The following is a 21,161-nucleotide window of genomic DNA, read 5'->3' as shown; positions in this document are numbered from 1 at the left end:
AAGATTTTATCACTGCTATAGACCAGTGACTCCTCCAGTTTCCTATTCTTGTCTTTTCTAAATGAAATTTTTATCATGGTTATCCTCTGCCAACTCCAATGCTATGTGTATGGAGATGGGAGAGGGGAATGAAGATTAACTTGCTTTTTAGTTTTTAGGTACCAGACCATGAGGTGCATGGTCCAAGGCATACCAGGAGCTTATAGAGAGGACTGGATATCACCCAGAGATCCTGGACTCTGAGCTGGATACAGTGACTAAACGAGACTGGGAGGTTTTCTCCATTAGGATGAGTGTAAGAGAATGCATGGGAAGAATGATACAAGTAGAATTTGGGCTAGGCATATTTCCCAGACTTTCTCATAACCTGATATAGCCATATCACTAAGTTCTGGTCAATGTGATGTGTACAAAGTGGTGTGTACAATTTCTAGCCTAGGGAGAGTCGCATGCCCTCCCTTTGCTCCTTTCCTCCTTTCTACCAAGAGGAATGCAGACATGACAGCAGAGGCTGAAGTAGCTATCTTGGTTCACAAAATGGAAGCTACTTATTAAGGATGGCAGACGAACAAGACAGAAGTAATCTGAGTTCACGGTGATTGTGGTTTCAGATACCACACCAGTCCTACCACCTACCCAGATTTTTACATCTGCTACAGCAACAGAACCAAGATCTCAATTAATATATAAAGTTTCTTTAGCTTTTCCCAACTCCTTTCTGGTGACCCCTTGACCTTGAATATTAATTAAGGTATTAAGTGATAACTGTGTAATAAGTTTTCTCCCCCAAAAGATGAAAAAAAACCTCTCATGATGAGGAAGAGGATTATAAGCTGGTGACTGTCCTGCTGCAGGTCTACCCTCTTTTGTTTCACCCAGAAAACAGCTCTAAAAGACTGATGCTCCTTGTGTAGAATCTATGTAGAATTCACATTGTTTTACTCCTAAGCTAACTTTTCACATGAATAAGGTCAAAAAAAAAAATTTACAGGTAAAAGGAAGAGGGAAGGAAGGGGTGCACATTAAAAGAGCAACCAGCAAGAAACACTTACTTAGAATTCTTTAGCTCTATTCTTACTTTAAGTATTACAGATAAAAAAAGGTAGGATGGGAGAAGTACAATGAAATGAGCACAGCAATAGCCAGAGCCAAATCCTCTCTAGTGAGCCTATAATCTATTGTCACCAAAATACTTGAAACTCTGCTCTTCTATCTTGGAATTCCCATAAATTAAACACCATCTCCCCAATCTTCTCTAGTGGTTGTAATTACCAACAAAAGAAACACCAATCTAGTGCCATAACGGCTCTTAAAGCAACTTACGATGATGAATCATTTTCCTTAGGGTAATCTTCATTCAACTCTGAGCCAGATGATAGCATTCTTTTCCTCTTTTCAGTCCTATGGAGAATAGAGGAAAAAAAAGTTATTTAAAAAAGTCATAATTCACACCATTGAAAAGTATAAACCAATACAATCAAGGAGAGGAACTGTGACTATTACTATCTCATTCTCTACACATTTAAATCAATATACTGGATATCTGCATGCTCACTATGTGTCACTGACATAAACCACATAGGACAAAGACTAATTATCTACCAAAAATGCCCTCTATACTTTCTTCTTCTAATACATTTTGCTCACTGTACAATTTTTCTTTTTCTCAAATTAATAGTCTTTCTTAAAAGGCCTAAAAGACATTTATAAACAGGCAGAGCTAATGACTGAGAAAGAAAAGAAGTCTTTCATACCTATTTTCTAATAACCCTGATCTAAGAGGTGTTGATGTAGACGTCAAAGGGGGAATCGTCCGGGTGACAGTTATTCCACTTCCTGCTGCAGTCTTAATCGATCCTCTACCTGGATTACTGAGAACTTTTCGAAATGGAATATCATCTTTAGTTTCCAAACTTCCTCTTTTTGAAGAGGCCTGTAAGAATAAAGTTTAATATAGCTAAATCTTCAAATTAATTGGCATACTTTTAGACCAGTGATTCTCATGTCAAGAACTTCTAAAAAATACCCATAACTGGAGACCCATCTCCAGAGATTCAAGCCTAGTTGGTCTGGGGTGAGCCCCATGCATCGGTAATTTTTTTTTTTTTGATGAGGAACACTCGCCCCAAGCTAACATCTGCTACCAATCCTCCTACTTTTTTTTTTTGTTTGAGGAAGACCAGCCCTGAGCTAACATCCATGCCAATCTTCCTCCCTTTTGTCTGCGGGACACCTCCACAGCATGGCTAGTGAGTGGAGCAGGTCTGTACCCAGGATGCAAACCTGTGAACCTGGGCTGCGGGAGCAGAGCATGCAGAACTTTAACCACTTAGCCACAGGGCTGGGCCCCATCAGTAATTTTGTTTAAAGCACTCTAGGTGATTCTAACAGATGGTCAGTGTCAGAAATTGAGCTTGACACTTGTTTTCCTGTAGTACTCTTGTAAACTTAAAAATTCCATAGCATACCTGAAGGCAGAAGGGAATTTGCTTTGAATTACTGATTAAAAAAAAAAAAAGAGACACATATACAAGACTACAAGACATGGTTTTAGTGACTAGCATGAAAATACACCTTTAGAGGAAAAAAAATCCAATTATGATTATGATAAATTAAGTGACGCAGATGTGAGAAAAAGGAACAATGACATTCGGTTGCCACAACTTAAATGCCAAGTCACATGTACCTCACTTGGAGGAATAAAATAAATATATGTAATGATGGGGAGAATGAGAGTGAGAGAGAGTCCACTGGCAGAAGATGAATCAAAGAGTCTACCTTAAAGACACAGCAAGAACATTCAGAGAGAAAACAGCAATTGAAGCATATTAGTTGGGAAACAGTGCTCTCTACCAGCATTCTGCCACATAAGTTTTATAACTCTACATTAAGTAACTCTACTTGTGATTTCTCTGTGGAAGGTATTTCCAACTACTTCCTTTCCACAGAATTACAATCTTAGGACAGGAAAGAAAAAATCTCAGGTCATCTGGATGAATGGTTTGAAAAGTTAAATTTATTTTCAAATGGGTGATACATTCTCAAGATTCAAAAATAAAAAACTATTATCAAAGCCATATACTGAGAAGTCTCATTATCACCCCAATGCCACCCACCCAGTTCTTCCACTTTGCATTCTTCTACCCCTTATAAGTATTCTTCTGTTGTTTCTTTATGCAAATGAAAATCAGCATTTTATTCTTTGTTACACAAATTGTAGCATACTATATGTATACTGTTTTGTATATTTTTCAACCTTTTTTGACCATGACCACATAGTAAGAAATATTTTACATCACAACCTATTACACATACATATAAATAAAAGTAAAACAAAAGTTTCAGAAAGCAAGCCTCATCCTTACTATGTACAATAACTTCTCTATTGTTTTCTATTCTATTCCTTTTTTAATACTAGTCACAACCCACAAAATTGATTTTATAATTCCACTAATGGGAATCACTGTTCGTCAAAATAAAATATTTGCTTCTGCTATGTAAGTTAACACTTATATATTTAAATATTCCAACAGTTCAAATTTCTACGTATCAATGGATGAGTCTCCTAGTAATTATGCTGAGTGAAAAAGTCAGACAAAAAAATTACACACTGATTCCATTTACATAAAACTCTAGAAAATGCAAACTAATCTAAAGTGAAAGAAAGCAAACTAGTTTTGACTTAGGGATAGGGGCCAGAGAGGGAGTGGGATAGAAGGATTACGAAGGGGGATGAGGAAACTTCTAAGGGTTATGGCTCTGTTCACTAGGTTGATTATGACGATTTTACGAGGATCTATGTAAGTCAAAACATATCAAATTGTACACTTTAAATATATGCGATTTTCTGGATGTCAATTATTCCTCAATAGCAAGTCCCATGGATGACTAAATACTATTTATGAAACAAAAACTATTTAAAAAGCAAAAAGAAGACTTCAAGAAAAAAGTTTGGTATCATATAGCACAGGGGCAAAGTTCCTAACGTGGAACAGACCCAAAGGGCATCACAGAAACAACAGCAGCAAACATTTACAGGATTGTTAGTACACAGTATCCTGGGCTAAGCACTTTTACCTGCATTATCTCACAGCAGCCGTTAGAATATCATTGCTGTCTCAATTTTACAGATGAGTACCAAGGCTCAGGATACTTAAGGAACTTCTCCAATGACCCACAGTCAGTAAGTGGCAGCACCAAATCTCAAACCTACAACTAATTCCAAAGCTATGCTTTTTAAAAACTACACTCTACTGCAGTTCATAATGATGACCATGAGGCATCGAGTAAGTTAAATTATGTTCTGTAAAAGTATATGTAAGAAGGGAAGAATGTGATAAATTTTAGAAAGATTTTCATAAATATAGTTGAAGAGAATAAGATGGCTGAAATGGTAAATTTCAGGTTATGTGGAAAATACCCTTGTAACAATGCCAGAATAAGGTATTACAGCCTAAGTTCCTCTTCCTACAACTACCTTATAAAATGTCCATGAGTATCATATTTTTAAAAGCTAAAAAGATTCAAATGAACATACCTGATTGTCTGAGTAAGAAAGCTGCCTGTTTGTTTCCTTCTGTGAGGTCCTGCTGCCCAGAATAGCTCCAAAACTACCAGACCCCTGAGAGGGTTTCATGGCTGGTGATAAAAAAAAAAATTCCCAAATCACTTACTTTAATAAAGAGATTTTGTCATTATTATTATAATACTGAAGAGAGAGAAGCAGGAAAAAGATAAAACAAAGTCCTTACAACCAATTCTTTCTGATAGAAAGTACATCTGATATACATAGTAAATAAAATTTAAAGCTGAAGTCTCAAGCAAAAAATCAAACAACATGCAAAAATCTGGGAACATGTAATAGAAAGATAAAATTTTAAATGCAAAAATAAAATGGTAGAAATTCTCCTATATAAATATCTGATAATTAACAATAAAGAAAAGTTAGTCACTATCTATCTATGGCAGGAACACTGACACCGGAAGCCAAGCAAACATGTCAGAACAAGTGACAGATACACTTCCAATAATGAATACTCCAAAACATTCTAAGTTGAGCAAATGGAATAAATGGCTTCTAGTCCCAAAAAATCAATGCTAGTTTAAAGAACATGCAAGGTACTGTGTAAATATGAATTTGTATATATTTTTTAAAGTATTTTATACTTTAGTCAATTTCCCACTGATGATCATTTGGAATGTTTTAATTTTTAAAAATTGCAAACAATGTTGAACATCCTTTCACATATCTTCTTGCACTAATGGAATGATTTTTGTAGGGTAATCTCCTTAGAATAAGAATTGCTGGGGTAAAGAATGTATAATTTTAAACTAAACTGATATTACCATTTATTCCTTCAAAAAGTATCTCTAAGTTCCTAAGTATCCTCCAAGTATATGAGAGTATCTTGTTTCCCCTCACAATACTGCCAATGTGACAGTAAGAATTCGAATTTATTTAATTATTGGTGAAGCTGAGAATTTTTTTGTGTTCAAAGGCCATCTGTTTTTGTTTCTGAATTTCCTATATGCAGTTTTTGTCCATTTCTCTACTGGGTTGTCTTTTTCTTACTGATTTGGAAAACAGATGTTTATAACATGTCACTTTATAATACACATCACTTTATAATATAAATTTATAATATAATATCCCTAATATATAACGATATTAACTTTGTCACTGTGGCCAGTATTTTCTTTGTCTTTTTTTTCCCTTGCCACAGAGATCATTTAAGTTTTTTACACAAAGCTATTAATCTTTTCTTTTATTGATACTAGTTTGTACGTCATACTCAGAAAGGTCTTTTCCATCCAGGTATTATGTTAAAATCCACTCTCCCCTTTTAATAATACTTTTATCATTTTATTTTTTTACATTCAAATCTTTGATCAATGTAAAATCTATTTAGACGAAAGGAGTGAGAGAAGGATCCAGCTACTGTCTTCTTAAATGGTTAGCTAGCTGTCCTATTTATAGATAACACTGCTTATCAAATATTAGTCTTTTTTCCACTGATATGAAATGCCACACATTATACATTAAATGCTTTATACTTTTCAAAGCATGTTTATATTCCTTATCTTACTCTAGTCTCTGCAAAGTATGTATTATCACCTGTGGGCAGCTAAGGCAACCAAACCTAAAAGATTAAAATAACTTGCCCCAGAGCAAAGAATAAGGGAAGTCCACAGCTAGCTACTCTAATAAAAGCAATGACGAGGCCAGCCCACGGCCAAGTGGTTAAGTTCGCGTGCCCCGCTTCGGCAGCCCAGGGTTTCGCCAGTTCGGATCCTGGGTACGGACATGGCAGCGCTCATCAGGCCACGCTGAGGCGATGCCCCACACAGCACAACCAGAAGGACCTACAACTAGAATATACAACTATGTACTGGGGGGTTTTGGGGAGAAGAAGAAGAAGAAAAAAAAAAAGAAGATTGGCAATAGATGTTAGCTCAGGTGCCAATCTTTAATAAATAAATAAATAGATAAATAACAGCAATGACACTGAGTGCCTATCATGTGCAACTCAGGCTTCACATTTACGAGCTCTAATTTTTTAATAAGCCCTGAAATTAAGGTGATATAACTTTCATTTTACAGATGAGGAAACCGAAACTCAGACTCATGAAGCGACTTGCCCAAAACCACAGAGGAAATAACAAGCAGAGCTAGGATTCAAAGCCAAACCTATCTAGGTCCAAAGCTTATGTTTTTCCACTATGCCAGGTTGTTCAGATTCAAACTGGTGTCCCCAGTCTACTGTGCTTTCCACTCCAGTGTGTTAGAGACATGCTTTTCTTACACACATCAATTCTCAAAATAGTGATCCAATTAATATGATGAGTTTGATGCAATAAAACAAAAACAGAAACACACAGTCCCTGACATATTCTAAAAATTTTAAACAGTATTCAATTCCTCAATTCTAAAATTCAATAGTTTTTTAGTAAACTGACATAGCTCAGATTCAGTAACATGAACACATGATGGAAAACAACCATAAATTTTTTTTTATTTTATAAGGAATATAGTGTGTCAAATAGAGATATTAATTAAATAGGAGCAAGGCAGCACTGCTACATATTCATTTTCTAATGTTTTTAACATGTTATATTTAAGTTAAAAAAACTCAAAAGTTTTTCGACTATAAAATATTAGCAATAACAAAGTATTTAATGACGACAGAGCTGGAGACTAACAATAATTGTGGAAAACTCATCTTAAGCAACAGATTATTCCTAAAAAGATGCCTGTAAATGCATTTAAAAAAAAAATCAAAACATTTTAAATGAAAGGGGCTGGAGGGGCCAGGGGAATCTGTGTGATTTTCTACAGTACTGGCTGTTTTCATGGCAAGAATGAAATCTCAGAAAAAGTTTCATAAAGAAAGGCAAGTATCTAAGATTCATCTAGCAAGGTAAATCCTCTCCCAATTATAATTTAAATCCTCCATCTTCTCTAGCTATATTCTTTCGTGGAATTTTTAGGGTTGTCTACATATAGTATCACGTCATCTGAGAACAGAGATAAATTTACTTCTTCTTTTCCCATTTGGATGCCTTTTCTTTCTTTTTCTTGCCTAAGTGCTCTGGCTAGGACTTCCAGTATTATGTTGAATACAAGTGGTCAGAGAGAGCATCCTTGCCTTGTCCCTTAGAAGAAAATCTTTGTTTTTCATCAGTGAGTATGATATAGCTGTGGGCTTTTCATACATGGCCTGTAATACGCTGAAGTAGTTTCCCTCTATTCCTAGTTTGTTGACTGTTTTTCTCATGAAAGGGTATTGAATTTTATCAAATGCTTTTTCTGCATTGAGATGATCATGTGGTTTTTGTCCTTTATTCTGTTAGTTTGGTGTATTACATTGATTGATTTTTCATATCATGAATCATCCCTGCATTCCAGAAATAAATCCTACTTGGTCATGGTATATAATCCTTTCAATGTGCTGTTGAATTCGGTCTGCTAGTATATTGCTGAGGATTTCTGTAACAACATTCACCAAAGATACTGGTCTACAGTCTGGTAATAGTCTTTTATAACTGCTAATGTCAGACCCTGGGATGATCAGTGCTCACCTGCATTAAGTCTGTTTTGATGGACTGCATCTAGAAACAATCTCATTTCCTCTGCATCCTTACTTGGCACTTTGTCAATAGACAAGAAGCTGTTATCTTGTAGAGTTAACATTAGGCGGCTTTGTTTTGCTCCACTGGGTCGAAGCACCACATTTTTAATGTTATGACTTAGCTGATCAACACAAAAGGAAAATTATCTTATTAAAAACGTATGATAACAAAATATAATAAGTTGTATAGTGAATATTAAATTTTATACTTTCTAAGTTACATTCCTTACTCTTCGCCATATTAATTTAGTTTTTTTCCTCCCAACCAAAAAGAGTTCCCATTTCTTGATACATTTAAATCAAGGGTTTCACTTTTAGGAAAGGCAAACACACACTATTAAAATTTATTTTAGAGAGTCATCCTAGCACTCCTGATTTTATGGTAGGGAACTGCATATTCTCAGGTATTGTTATAAAGTTATAAAAACTATTGAGTTAATTTTCAGAGCCTAGATGGTTATACATCACCAGTTCAGAAAGCCATATTGGATTAGAGGCTGTTTTTTTCCTTCTTCCTTTTTTCGTTTTAAACAAAAGCTTGTAAGATATCTGGCAAATGGTTTAAGTAACTGCAATGTGAAAGGATATACTAATCCAAACTATAATCCTCAAAAGAATTCCACCTCTCAAAAACACATCAAAATAAATTTTTACCAATGTAAGAACATCTTTTTTCTTTTTTAACTAAGTAGGCTCATTTAACTTTCATTCAATCACAAAAATCATGAGAACCCTAGAACTCTCAGTTTACTTCTCCCACTTCCCCAAACTGGTTCAATAACTTGTCTTATACTCTTCCAGACTCTGGTTATGTGCTATGAAGCTTTTACTGTCTCTTGGCTGAAATTTTTCCAAGACTAAGTTAGTAAATCTTGCAGTTTCTTTATTATCTAAATAATTTCTGCCAAGCAGGCATTGTTATTCTCTCAGGTTCTCCCTCAGCAGGCATATATAAAGGTTTCTAACCTTTTGCTAAAGACATACCCTCTGCCCTCAGACCAGCATAAAGAAAGAAGTAATATTATTTCACATATTTTTTTACATTAGGGACAAGTGACTTTTGTGAATTTTTAGATAATTAAAAAACAATTTTACCAATCAGATTTATATTCAAATTTTAAATTACATATATATATATATATATTTAGCTTCAAAGTAGGTCTTAAATTCATGTCCTTAAAAGTAGAAATTCTATCATAAAACACTAACTAGTTTCAGAAGCTTTAACTCCAAAAATTTAAATGAGCAGCTTAACGTGCAAAAGGAAAAGAGATCACATAAAACCATTATTTCAGTCAATAAATCACTTCTTAAAAATGAAGGTTAAATATAAGGGAAAAAGTCTGTTCATTAACAGATGAGAATAATCTTGAACTTGATCACTTCAACAACTGGAAACCCTACCTAGCCCCACAACTCTAGTAACTACCGATATGGTGAGGGCTCCCCACTCTTTCTCTAAGTCCAGAGCTCTCTGCTGGAGCTCCAGTCCTGATTACCCAACGCCTACCAGATACCAACTGCTGAATGCCTGACACCTCAAACAACTCACCTCTCCAATCCTTACACCCCAATTTTCCCCTCCGCTCCCTATCACAGAGGACATGAAAGGGACTGCCGTCCACTCAGAAACCTGGGACTCTCTCTTCACTCCCCAAATCTAATGAGTTGTCTTCTTGAAATTTCTTCAAATCTATCCTTTCTTCCTCTAGCTTCTCCATCTTTTCCTTTCATTCCTTGTCTAAACTCCCACAATAACTTCCTACATCCCCTTATTCTCCCACTGTCTCCTAAAATAAAGTCATTTGCCTAGTCCCCAAATGAATCTGAACTTAAGATTTGTAGTTTCTCAGAATCTAAGTTTCCCTTAGTATGAAAAACAAGATACTTCAAGATCTGGTTCTTATCTAGCTCTTCGGCCTCTACTTCTGCCACTCACTTTCTATTGTCTATTTATTTTAAAATAAACTTCTGGTTCCCTGAGTGTTGATTCACACTTGCATGTGTTTGTCCACGTATAGCAATCACGTCTGCCTTACCACCCCTGTGTCTAGCGAATTCCTATTTATCCTCAAACCACTCCCTTGTTTGTGTTACCTCAGTATCTTTGATATATTTTTACAACTCAGAATGCATTTGCTTACTCTTAAGTTTGAAAGGAAAACTGTCTCATTCAGCTCTATGTTCTTAGACCTTAGCACAGTACCCTGCACAGTAATCTGTAGATGGTCAACAGGTGAATGCTAAATGCAAAGGGATCTAGAACTGAGCTGAGGCTGGAATCACAGGCAGAATCATCATGCTCCTAGAGACACATGTTTGCTTAAACAGTTATATATTTATTCAGTGCTAATTTGGGCTAAGGACTGAAAAATGGAAACTCTATTTGAAAAAAAATCTTTGCTTCATTGAGATGGGCAATTAGTAGACATATATACGTGGCAGAAATCACTATTGTTTCTACTACCCATGTCACCACCTCCAATCTGCTTGTGTATCTTTAATACACAAAATCATACGTAACTTACTTTCATAGTGCAAAAGCAAAGATAAAGGGACATTTTATCTCAGCTCAGGTTCTCAAGCATAAAGTTTTCTAAATTGTTCTTCAATAGAGCACTTTCACTTAGTACTTTTGTATACTTTTGTATAATCTAATTTAACAAACAGAATTTTAAAGTGCAGAAAAACATTAAGACACTATATTCTTAAATTAACTCATATCAAGATGAGTAGTCCCTGGCTGCACAAGATAAACAGTATAGAAGTGAAAACAAAACTATTTTTTGCAGTGACAAAATAATGAGATCTTTCCAAAGTTTACAGTTAGAAGAAAACAGCTGTAAGGATGACCTTGAATAATCATCCTTGAATGGTCCATACCACAACCTTTAGCAGTATTATTCAGGAAGCAGACATTAAGAAGACACTAATAAGTCTTATTAAAAGCTAACACTAAATAGTGATGAATCTATTGTATATGATAAGAAAAAACAAAGGAATAACTAAAGTTATCATAATGTGGTTTTTTAAAATAACTTAGATAGCTAGTATTCAAACTCGGTTGCTCTCAACTTCCTCCCACCAGTTTTCTTTTCAATATGGTGACTACTTCCCGAACCTTATTATACACCATCAACAATGCTGCTGAATAATTTATAAAATAAGTACATAACAGTATTAGCGTCCTGGAAATAAGGAGGAAGAAATATTAATCTAGGAGGAGGGCTACCGTGATACTTAGTACGGCACAGAACAGCTATTCACTAAAGGATGCGACTGAAGATCTATTCCAAATCAAAACTTGGTAATACCTGAAATATCCTTGGAATTCCTCCAGTATTGTAGTGAACTACTAGGCTGACTTTATTCTCTTTTTCCACAATTTCAAAGGATCCTTCTTTCCATTTTGTAATCCCAGTCTGCATACTTCGAATTCTGATAGGACCATGTATCTTCAGAGGAGACATACTTTCTTTAAAAATAAATTGCTTATAGCCAAATTAAAAAGCAAAAATACACCTTCACCTGACAGATTCTAAGGAAGAAAAATAAAATAAAATAATAAGTTACAATTTACTAGTGATTAAAAAAAGAGTTTGAAAGAGAACATTTATGAAGCACCTTATGTCATTTTCTCCATTTCAATAAACCACCTTTTATTAAGAATCCTCAAAGGCCTTGATTAGTTGAATGGCACAGGTAAGAAAGATACCTAAAGCAGTCACTGATGTTCAGTGACTGAATCTAATCACCTTTTATTTCTTCTGTACATGTTCCTTTCTTTGCCATGTGTCCGGTACCTGTGTCTATTGGTGCCTAAATTCTGTATTTTGCTCCATCAACAACCATACTGCTGCCACTAAAGGCATGCCAACCAAGAATGCTAAGGATTCCATTCTCAATATGACAGCCCAATTTTTATCTTCCTTCATGAACACTAAAGGGTCTTGAATTTCAAACATAACTAAAAAAAAATATCTTCAGTCAGCTGACTCCATTTCTTAGAATGGAGTTCCTCCTAAAATATTAAATCATATCACCAAACAATTCCTTCTACCAGTTGGTAGTTTAAGCACAGCCACGTGTGTAGAAGATATTAAATGAACAAAAAAAGTAACAAAAATCAAATTAGTTTAAACTCCAGAATTGTATTATTTGAGAAAATCATTTATTCCATAGGGAAAACAAACCAACTAACAACAAACTAACAACAAAAAACCCTCTCTTTCTAAGAACTACCAACCACTTATGTTTAATATTACCATCCCCAAAAGAATCTTCACCAATTTTATCTTTGACAAATATTTAAATTTCCTGAACAAACTTCTAATACTTAAAAATGACTTACATCAATGATAGAATGTTTAAGACTCTTCAAATAGCTTATCTGATGTGAGCAAGTAAATACAACCAGAGTAACAGTAGAAAATATTACCAAATAGTGTTGTGTGTTATACATATACACAAATATGCAATCATCTAAAATTGTTAAAACAAATTTTATTTATACTGTTTTCAAATCTCTAAAAACACTGCCTCTAATACAGATTCTTATTTATAATTTAATAAATTAAAAATCATTAAACTTTGCCTCTGCCTAAATAGCTCAACTAGAAAAGCTAAAAAAAGTAGTATAAAAACAAAAGGTCTAGATATCAGGAGTCAGCTCTGTCATTTACTAATTTATAACTTACCTTTTCTAACCATTAGTTTTCTCAACTATAAAATATGAATAGCAAATGCTGTAGTGTTGTCGAATTAAGTGAAAATAACACACTTTAGGCACTCAACAGACAGTAGCTTTAATATGAATGGAATTAGTGTCTACTTTCTGAATTTATTCCTTGTCTGCAACACCTCTTTCTCCAAAAACCCCAGATAAATAAGTTGCTAACTGGAGTCACCAACTCAACAGCCTGCAAAGACCAGGTACGTGATACAAATGACTGAGGCAGGTAAAATAAGAAAAACCGCTACTCAAATTTAGCCAATGTTAGCATGGAGAAATAGTGAACCTACCATTGCCAGATCTAATTTTTCAAGAAAATGACATCCAAATTTTTATGTAAAACTCCCCATTTTTAATTGTGGGCAACGAATTCAGTTATTTTTAAAAGCTATGGATCAAACAAAACCGACTTGTAGGCAAGATACAACCTGGGGACCCCTAGTTGGAGGACTCTAGGGACCTTAAAACAAATATCTGGGAATAAAATTTAAAAAGAAGTGTGAAAACACTTTGAACAGTTAAAAGGTGTTATGCATTGTAAGTCCTCTATTATTATTCACTTATCTCATCAAATTTTTTGAATGCTTACTGTGGCCAGATTTAGACAGTATAACTTGCTGGGTTTATGAATCTATCAAAGTAACAGAGTCCACCGCTGTTTATACATCTGTCTGCTAACGTCACATTCTGCTCAAACTAGTTAACTACAAAATTTTGGGCAGGCAATGTGTGTTTGTAATACTTTTTTTGCAATTAATAATTTGGTGCTTCATTGTTTGGATATGCTGAGATTTTTTCCACTCTGTCTCTCAGCACCGCCAAGAATACATGGCCACTCTCCTACCCCACCTGCCCATGCCAGAAACATGGGAGTTATCTTTGATTTCTCTCCTGATGATTATTGGTATTGGATTGGAAATGGAAGGTCAGGGTAGAGTCCTATCAAGTACCTCCATAAACCTTCCAGACATCTTTACATTGAATTGCAAATCAAATCACATCACTCTCCTCTTTAATATCATTTATCAGCTCCCCACTGCCCTCACAGTAAAATCTAGACTCATTAACATGACACAATCACCCTTCATGATCCCGGCACTGCTTACCTCTTTAACCCCAACAAGCCCTCCAAATCCAGCCATCTGCACTACTTATAATTTCCCTGTCATTTCTCATGCCACTACCCCTTTGCGTGCACTGTGGTCTAGGTCTGGAGGATTTTCACGTTCTCTTCCAGTCCCCAGAACCCCCCTTAATTTCTTCTCCTAGCTATAAAATCAAGGCTCAACTTAGATGTTATCTTCTTTAAGAAGCCTTTCCTAGCTACCTTTCACTTTTTCTCTCCACACTGAGACTGTTTAATGTTTCTCTAGTCTCCTATTGCACCCTGGGCTTACTTCTAGTAGAGTATTTATCACATTGTATCATAAACTGTTTACCTCTTTGTCTCTCTCTATTTAGACTTTGCTACTTGAAGATAGGGAATATGTTCTTTAATCTTTGTATGTCCACTAGGACAGTGTCTGACACACAAGAAACAAACTCATTACTCAAAAATAATGAACAAATCAGCACTGTCAATTTTATTTAATCTACTGTTAAAATACACAACAGCAGATACTGGAACCATAAATCCCTTTTATATGGCCAATATAGGGCTATATTTACTAAGCTCTTCACAAGAGTATCACTATGCACTGTATTACATATAACTCATCTTTGAAGACTACATCTAAGCTTTTTCTATGTGCATCTGAACTTTTCCACTAAACGCAAAGCTGTCCTCATATCTTGTTAACAATCAATGAGAGAAAAATCATTTATGAAGAAAAGGAATTAATACGCTGTTATAGAATGCATTATTAAAACAAAAACACGGGGCCGGCCCCGTGGCCAAGTGGTTAAGTTTGCACGCTCCCCTATGGCGGCCCAGGGTTTCACTGGTTCGGATCCTGGGCACGGACATGGCACCACTCATCAGGCCACACTGAGGTGGCGTCCCACGTGCCACAACTAGAAGGACCCACAACTAGAATATACAACTATGTACTGGGGGGATTTGGGAAGAAAAAGCAGAAAGAAAAAAAAAAGAAGATTGGCAACAGTTGTTAGCCCAGGTGCCAATCTTTAATTAAAAAACCCCAAAAAACAAAAACCAAAAACATTGGTAAACTTGCCTAAACTGGGATTCATATTATTCATTGCTCAAAGAAGAAACTCCATTTTAAGAGTTTTGTCAAATTACCTCATCTTTCCTTATATATCATTATGGGTCAGGGTGCGCATTAAAAGGGAAAGATACAAAACCCCATTATCTTAGTGCTTCTCTTATAAAGTAAGTAAAAGTAAAGTAAAGTAAGTAAAGGTCATTAATCTTGAATTCTTCCAATAAAAACTTTTTTTATGTGTGGGGGGAAGATTGGCCCTGAGCTAACATCTGTTACCAATACTCTTTTTGCTTGAGGAACATTGTTGCTGAGCTAACATCTGTGGCAATCTTCCTCTATTTTTTGTATGTGGGGTGCTGCCACAGCATGATCTGATGAGTGGTGTGTAGGTCCATGCCTGGGATCTGAACCCACGAACTCTGGGCAGCTGAAGCGGAGCACACGAACTTAACAACTATGCCACCGGGGCGGCCCCAATAAAAACATGTTTTTAAAGATTAGCTTATTTAGCAAAATTTGGAAGTCAAGACTTCAAAGTTCACTAAAGTATATAAGAAATAAAAAACTTTATTGGTTACTTCTCTCGATACATAATTCTCTCTATTATAATATAATACATAACTTCTCTGTATATAATTCTCAAACATTTGATGCAGAGTTTTGGTTAAATGTATAAAACTTTACTTTAGATACCGAACATTTTCTTAATCATTTCTACTGGCAAGTTCTTTCTTCTAAGGAAAAAACCCCTAAAAGGTGCAGGACGTAAAACTGGCAGAACCAATAAGATAAAACTTCTTAATGTCTCAATTTAGTCCATTACCTGCTCTCGCACTACATGAATTAACCATCTCTACTTTGGTACATTCACCATACTATCAGGGTTTGCTCTGCTTGGTTAAGAGAAAGACACTCAAGTTTCTTTTGTAGCATGATCCAGTAACAGTTAAACTTCCTATGAATCTAGGACAACAACAAGGTTTCTTTTAACTCTGTAACGCTAATTTACTATCAAAGCGATATTAGGAAAACAAAGTATAATAAAAACTAACCATTCTTTAAGTATGTCCAAAGAGATTCCCCTTTCCCTAAATTTCTTCACAATTGTTAAAATTACTGCTAACTTTGAGCCTTCTATGAAAGCTCAATCAATAACACTGGCAAAAAATATTTCTGTACCCTGTACAGTTATTTAAATGCTCATATTTTAGGTACTGCTTTGAAAACATCCTTATACAGAGGGCATTCTGTGGTAAAGGAAGCATGCTAAAGCATAAAACTGTTACTACAAAATAGAAGAAAGAAAACTGTCAATTCTCGCCAATTCACACAGTCTTGGAAACATACCCAAAATAAAAACATTACTTACTTTTCAGTGACTTTTACTGAAAAACCCTATGTAATAACAATTCACCTTTATTCTGATCCTTGTGCCAAAGGCAATGCACTCTTCTTGGGAAACTACTCATATTCTGCAGCTATGCCAGTTCTCCGGAAGCCATCAACTCAGCTAAAGAAAATATAAGTGTGCCTTTTTAAAAGAATCCAATTTACAAAATTAAAATTAAAAAAAAGATGACCACTTATACAACAAAGATTAACCCTTTGATTATTTAAAAAACACAAACTACCTTACTGAAAACATTTAAAATATAATGCTCAAGACACACACACACACACACACACACACACACACACACACACACACACACACGAGATCAACAGAACCTCAGGGATACATCTGCTGTTCAAAATGAGGGACTCCAGGAGGAGCCTGCACCTTTATCAATTTGTTTCTTGGTTTATTTTCCCCTGCTACATTTTGAAACTAAGAAGGCAGTGAAAACAGTATCTCCTTTGTTGACTTTATAAACATTGTTACATGATGATGTCTTAAATCTTAAAATACTACCATGATGATGTGTTGGGAAAAATTTCAAAAGGTGGGTAAACTTGGTTTTCACTTTTCTGTTAAAACTAACTTTATGGGTTTGTTTCTCAAATTTAGGCCTCTCTAAGCCTCAACTTCCCCTGAAGTTCGACCCAAACATCTCTCAATGCCTTCTTGAATGCTATAACATCAACTTTAAACTCATTTGTTCACTCACTAAAAATCATTTACTGAGCTACTCCAATGTGATGGCTCTGTGAGAGGGATACAAATGCAAGGATGATACATTCCATGCCCTCATTAAGAGACTCCCCAGACTTCCCTACATTTGTCCTTCTACTGTCATTCAGGCAAAAAATCTTAGCATCAGCTTTAACCTCATTCTCATTTATCTAAAACTCAATCTTTTCATAGCCACTACCCTAATTCAGAAACTCTTCACTTTGCCATCACTCCCATCTAACATCTACTATGCAACATTTACTAAGCACAGCGCTAAGCGCCATACATGGCTTATCTCATTTAATTTTCACAATAATCCTAAAGGATAGGAATTATTATTATCTATGTTTTACAGATGAGGACATTGAGGCTCAGAGAGATTAAGTAATTCATCTATGGTTAGAGTCAGCAAGAGACAAAACTAAGTCTAACGCCAGAACCCATGTTTTTAACCACTACCATATTGCATTCTCATCAATGAATTGCAGTAATCACTTTCCAGTCTCCAATCTCTGAGGATTTTTCCATCCAATGAATCCTTTACCCCATAATATCCTTTCTAAAGAACTCCTCTTTCTATCTCTTACCAACTAAAGTATGCACTAGTTGTCTCCTTAACTTTCTCCCTAAAGTGGAGGGTGAGGGGCTCTTATCTTCTTTTGTACTCCAAGAAAATAAGGAGCACTTAGTAAGTGCTACATACTTGCTTGATGCGAAATCCCTCCTAAATATTCTTAAGACTTTTATTTTATTGTAAGAATACTTAACATGAGATTACGTTCTTAACAAACTTTTAAGTGTACGATACAGTATTGTCAACTATAGGTACAATGTTGTACAGCTTATCTATAGAACCTACTCATCTTGCTTAACTGAAACTTTCAAACATTTTTAACAGCTCATCGTTATCTATAAAATAAATCCAAATGCCTATGTTTGACATTCATACATTTCCTATTTTTTATTTTCTATTTCTTAACACAAATCTTGTTCTACACACAAAAAAATTACTAAATTTTAATATTTTCTTCCACATCTACCACCACCAACTTACTTAAATATACAGTTTTTCTTTACCTACTTTTGGAAACCTCCTCCTCACTGGTATCATAGTTTAACCTGTTGTTAAAACAAATAAACCACAGCTCTGATTTCTAAGGGCTTTCTTTCCTAAAAAGATCCATAAAACAAATGCACAAAGAGACTAAATTAACGTGGAGGCTGAGAGTAAAGAGAGAAGTTGACTTAGATAAAGTTTATCTCCAATTCAAAGACTCTAAAATCTGAATGATTTTATGATATAAGAATGATATACCAATTTTATGATATAAGAAATCATTCAAAGGTGGAAAACTGTTTTTTTTTCTTTTGTGTCCTTTAATTTGTCTGCAGAGTGAAAAGGTGCTTTTCTTCAGATGACAAGATTTTCAGTAAGCTGTTGTTTCCAAAAGACCTGATGGTTCTTACAGTAAGCTCCAGTTTACTTACTCATTTAACAAATTCTTGAGAAATAGAAATGAAAGTTACTAACACATAGTAGGAGAAAGACTAAATAATCACACAAGTAAATATATAAGTTCTGAAAAATGACATAAAGTACAGGGCATGATGAAAGATTATAATAGAGTACCTGATTTAACACTTAGCGGGCAGAGGTTAGAGAGTATCAAGAGAGGGCTTCTCTGAGGAAGCACCACTTAAGCTAAAAATTAAAGAATGAGTTAATTGGGGGATGGTTTTGCTGGAACAACCCAGGCAAACAGAAGAGCATGTGCAAAGGCCCTGTGATGGAAAATAACTTGGTGTGACTAAGGAAATGAAAAGCAGTGTGGCTGGAGTTTAGTGAGGGAGAAGAGGATGATTCAAGATGAAGCTACTGAAGCAGGAAAGAATCAGGTTACACAGAATCTTCTAAACCATGGTAAGGATTTTGAATTTTACCCTAAATACACACTTAGTGATGGGAAATCCACTGAAAGACTTTAAGAAGAGAAATGACATGTTACTGCTAAATGGAGAAGTGATGTGTTTGTTTGGGTTTGGGGAGGAGAATGAAAGGAGCAAGAATGGAAGAAAATAGGGCAACTAGAGAGGAGAGTATTGACCTGGTTCAGATTATAACAACAATTACAATAACAATTAATGCTTACTGTCTATTTACTGTGTGCCATGTGCTTACTATGGTTATCTTGTCCAATCCTCATAACAATCCAACAAGGTGATTATTATTCCCATTTTACAGATGAGAATACAGGGAACCAGTGACATTAAGTCTAGGTAAAACAGGATTGTGGCTTGAACAAGAAAAGTAATCCTGAAGATGTACAGAAATAGATCGAAGACATATATTGGAAACAGAATAAATAGAACTTGAAGAGGGTATGGATACATGGGATAAGGGAGAAGTCAAGAATGGCTTTCAAGTTTCTAGCCTATGGAAGTGGATAAATGGATATCCAGTTAAAGAAACAGGATACTGGAGGAGAAAGAATTGGGGTATGGAAACACGAAGACTTTGGTTTTAGACTTGTTATATTTTAAATTCCTAAGAAAAAAAATCAAGTTGAGATGTCAAGCAGACAGTTGGCTATTTTGATCTTGACCTGAAAACAAAAGGAACAGGTTGGAAAAAAAAATTCTTAAGTCATCAATACATAGGTGGAATTTAAGGCTTAGGGTGGAAGGGAAGAGTAGGAGAACAGGTCCTCGGACTGGACCTAGATATTCCATTTTACCCTGTTAAACACCTCTTCCTATGATCATTGGTTACTTTGATGTCACTGGGCTTCTCAGTCCTCATTCAACTTTACGTTTCAGCAGAATTCAACATTATTGATTACTTCTTCCATCTCTTTTACAAGATTGGTACTCGTCTATCCAGTTATTAAACTCCAGGAATCCCTTAGTGTTCCATCCTAGGTCCCTTTCTTTTTCAGCACTACACTCTTTTTAGGCAATTCAATCCATATCCACAGCTTCAATTACCATCAGCACAGCAGAAAAGATATATACATTAATCTATCTATCCAGCCCAGAACTCTCTTCTGAGCTCCGACCCAGTACGTCCAACTGCCTACTTGACATCCTCTTAGATATCTCTTCCCGTTAGAGACTTGTCAGATACTGCCACCCCAAAAAAGGCATTTACACGAAGCCAAAATTTTGAAAGGATGACCACAAAACCACTACAGCCCAACAGGACACAGGATTTTGTCATCAGTTATCGTTTCCTTTCATGGACCATGACCTAAAATAGGTAAACCTGACAACCTGATCTAATGGCTAGAGATGGGGAGCAACCAAATGCACGACAAAAAATACAATTCACGCCTTTTAGCGAGAGACAGTTAAGACAAGGAAGAAGGGGAAGAACGGTCAAGAGAGTGAGAGAGTATCATGTCCAAGGCCTGATGGATGTGCGGCAACGGAAGTCACCTGAAGACACAGCGGGCCGCGCCAGAGGCGAGTGGCGGACGCCGACAGCCCCCCCGCGAAAAGGGGCCAGGTTCGGACTGCGGAGGGAGCGAGTGACAGCAAACGCCGGGTCAAAAGAGAGAGAAATCCCGGGGGAAGACCCAAGTGGAGTACCTGTGAGGCCCGGGAGCGTCGAGGGGGTGGGGGCGGGCTGAGCGGCAACCGGGAGAACTCCGGAGGAGTGAACGCCGAGTGGGCGGACCGCACGGGGCGGGGGGGGGGGGGGGCCCGGGGAAAACGGCTCCGTTGAGAAGCTCGCCGGGTCCGCCTTACCTGTGCCTGAGAGTCAGGAGCCCGGGACAGGCCCGCCGGAAGCACGGAGTCCGCGCGGAGGGGGAGGAGCCGGGGGCAAGGAAGGAAGGGACACAGGGCACCAAGGAGAGGGACCGCTCGCTCCCTCCCAGTCTGGGAGAGCGGCTGATGGCGGGAACTGTGACCACACGCAAACACGCACGCACGCACGCACTCTCGACGCGACCAGACGGGGCGCGTGCGCGCAAGCCTGCAAACTCCGCCCCTCCTACGCCCTCGCCCCGCCCCAGCAC

General features: G+C 36.5%; 1 protein-coding gene across 10 annotated transcripts in view; it reads right to left on the bottom strand.

The window, feature by feature from the left end:
• Window positions 1-21,161, bottom strand: part of USP37 (ubiquitin specific peptidase 37) — a 130,136-nt gene that overhangs the window by 75,000 nt on the left and 33,975 nt on the right. For 3 of the 10 annotated variants that reach the window (XM_014852533.3, XM_070489719.1, XM_070489720.1), the window contains exons 1-7: window positions 20,890-21,140; window positions 16,399-16,539; window positions 11,444-11,667; window positions 8,080-8,251; window positions 4,538-4,638; window positions 1,755-1,933; window positions 1,324-1,401 (exon numbers count right to left, since the gene is read on the bottom strand). In XM_014852533.3, coding sequence (XP_014708019.1) covers window positions 1,324-1,401; window positions 1,755-1,933; window positions 4,538-4,638; window positions 8,080-8,251; window positions 11,444-11,599 — 686 coding nt within the window. In that variant the 5' untranslated portion in view covers window positions 11,600-11,667; window positions 16,399-16,539; window positions 20,890-21,140. Of the gene's footprint in view, window positions 1-1,323; window positions 1,402-1,754; window positions 1,934-4,537; window positions 4,639-8,079; window positions 8,252-11,443; window positions 11,668-16,398; window positions 16,540-20,889; window positions 21,141-21,161 lie in introns of those variants that run through there. The other 7 variants (XM_070489715.1, XM_070489717.1, XM_070489718.1 and 4 more) reach the window with 5 other exon arrangements.

The sequence above is a fragment of the Equus asinus genome, chromosome 19, assembly GCF_041296235.1.
Source record: "Equus asinus isolate D_3611 breed Donkey chromosome 19, EquAss-T2T_v2, whole genome shotgun sequence".
Taxonomy (NCBI): Eukaryota; Metazoa; Chordata; class Mammalia; order Perissodactyla; family Equidae; genus Equus; species Equus asinus.
Note: the sequence above shows the minus strand (reverse complement) of the source record. Positions and strands in the feature narration are given on the sequence as shown.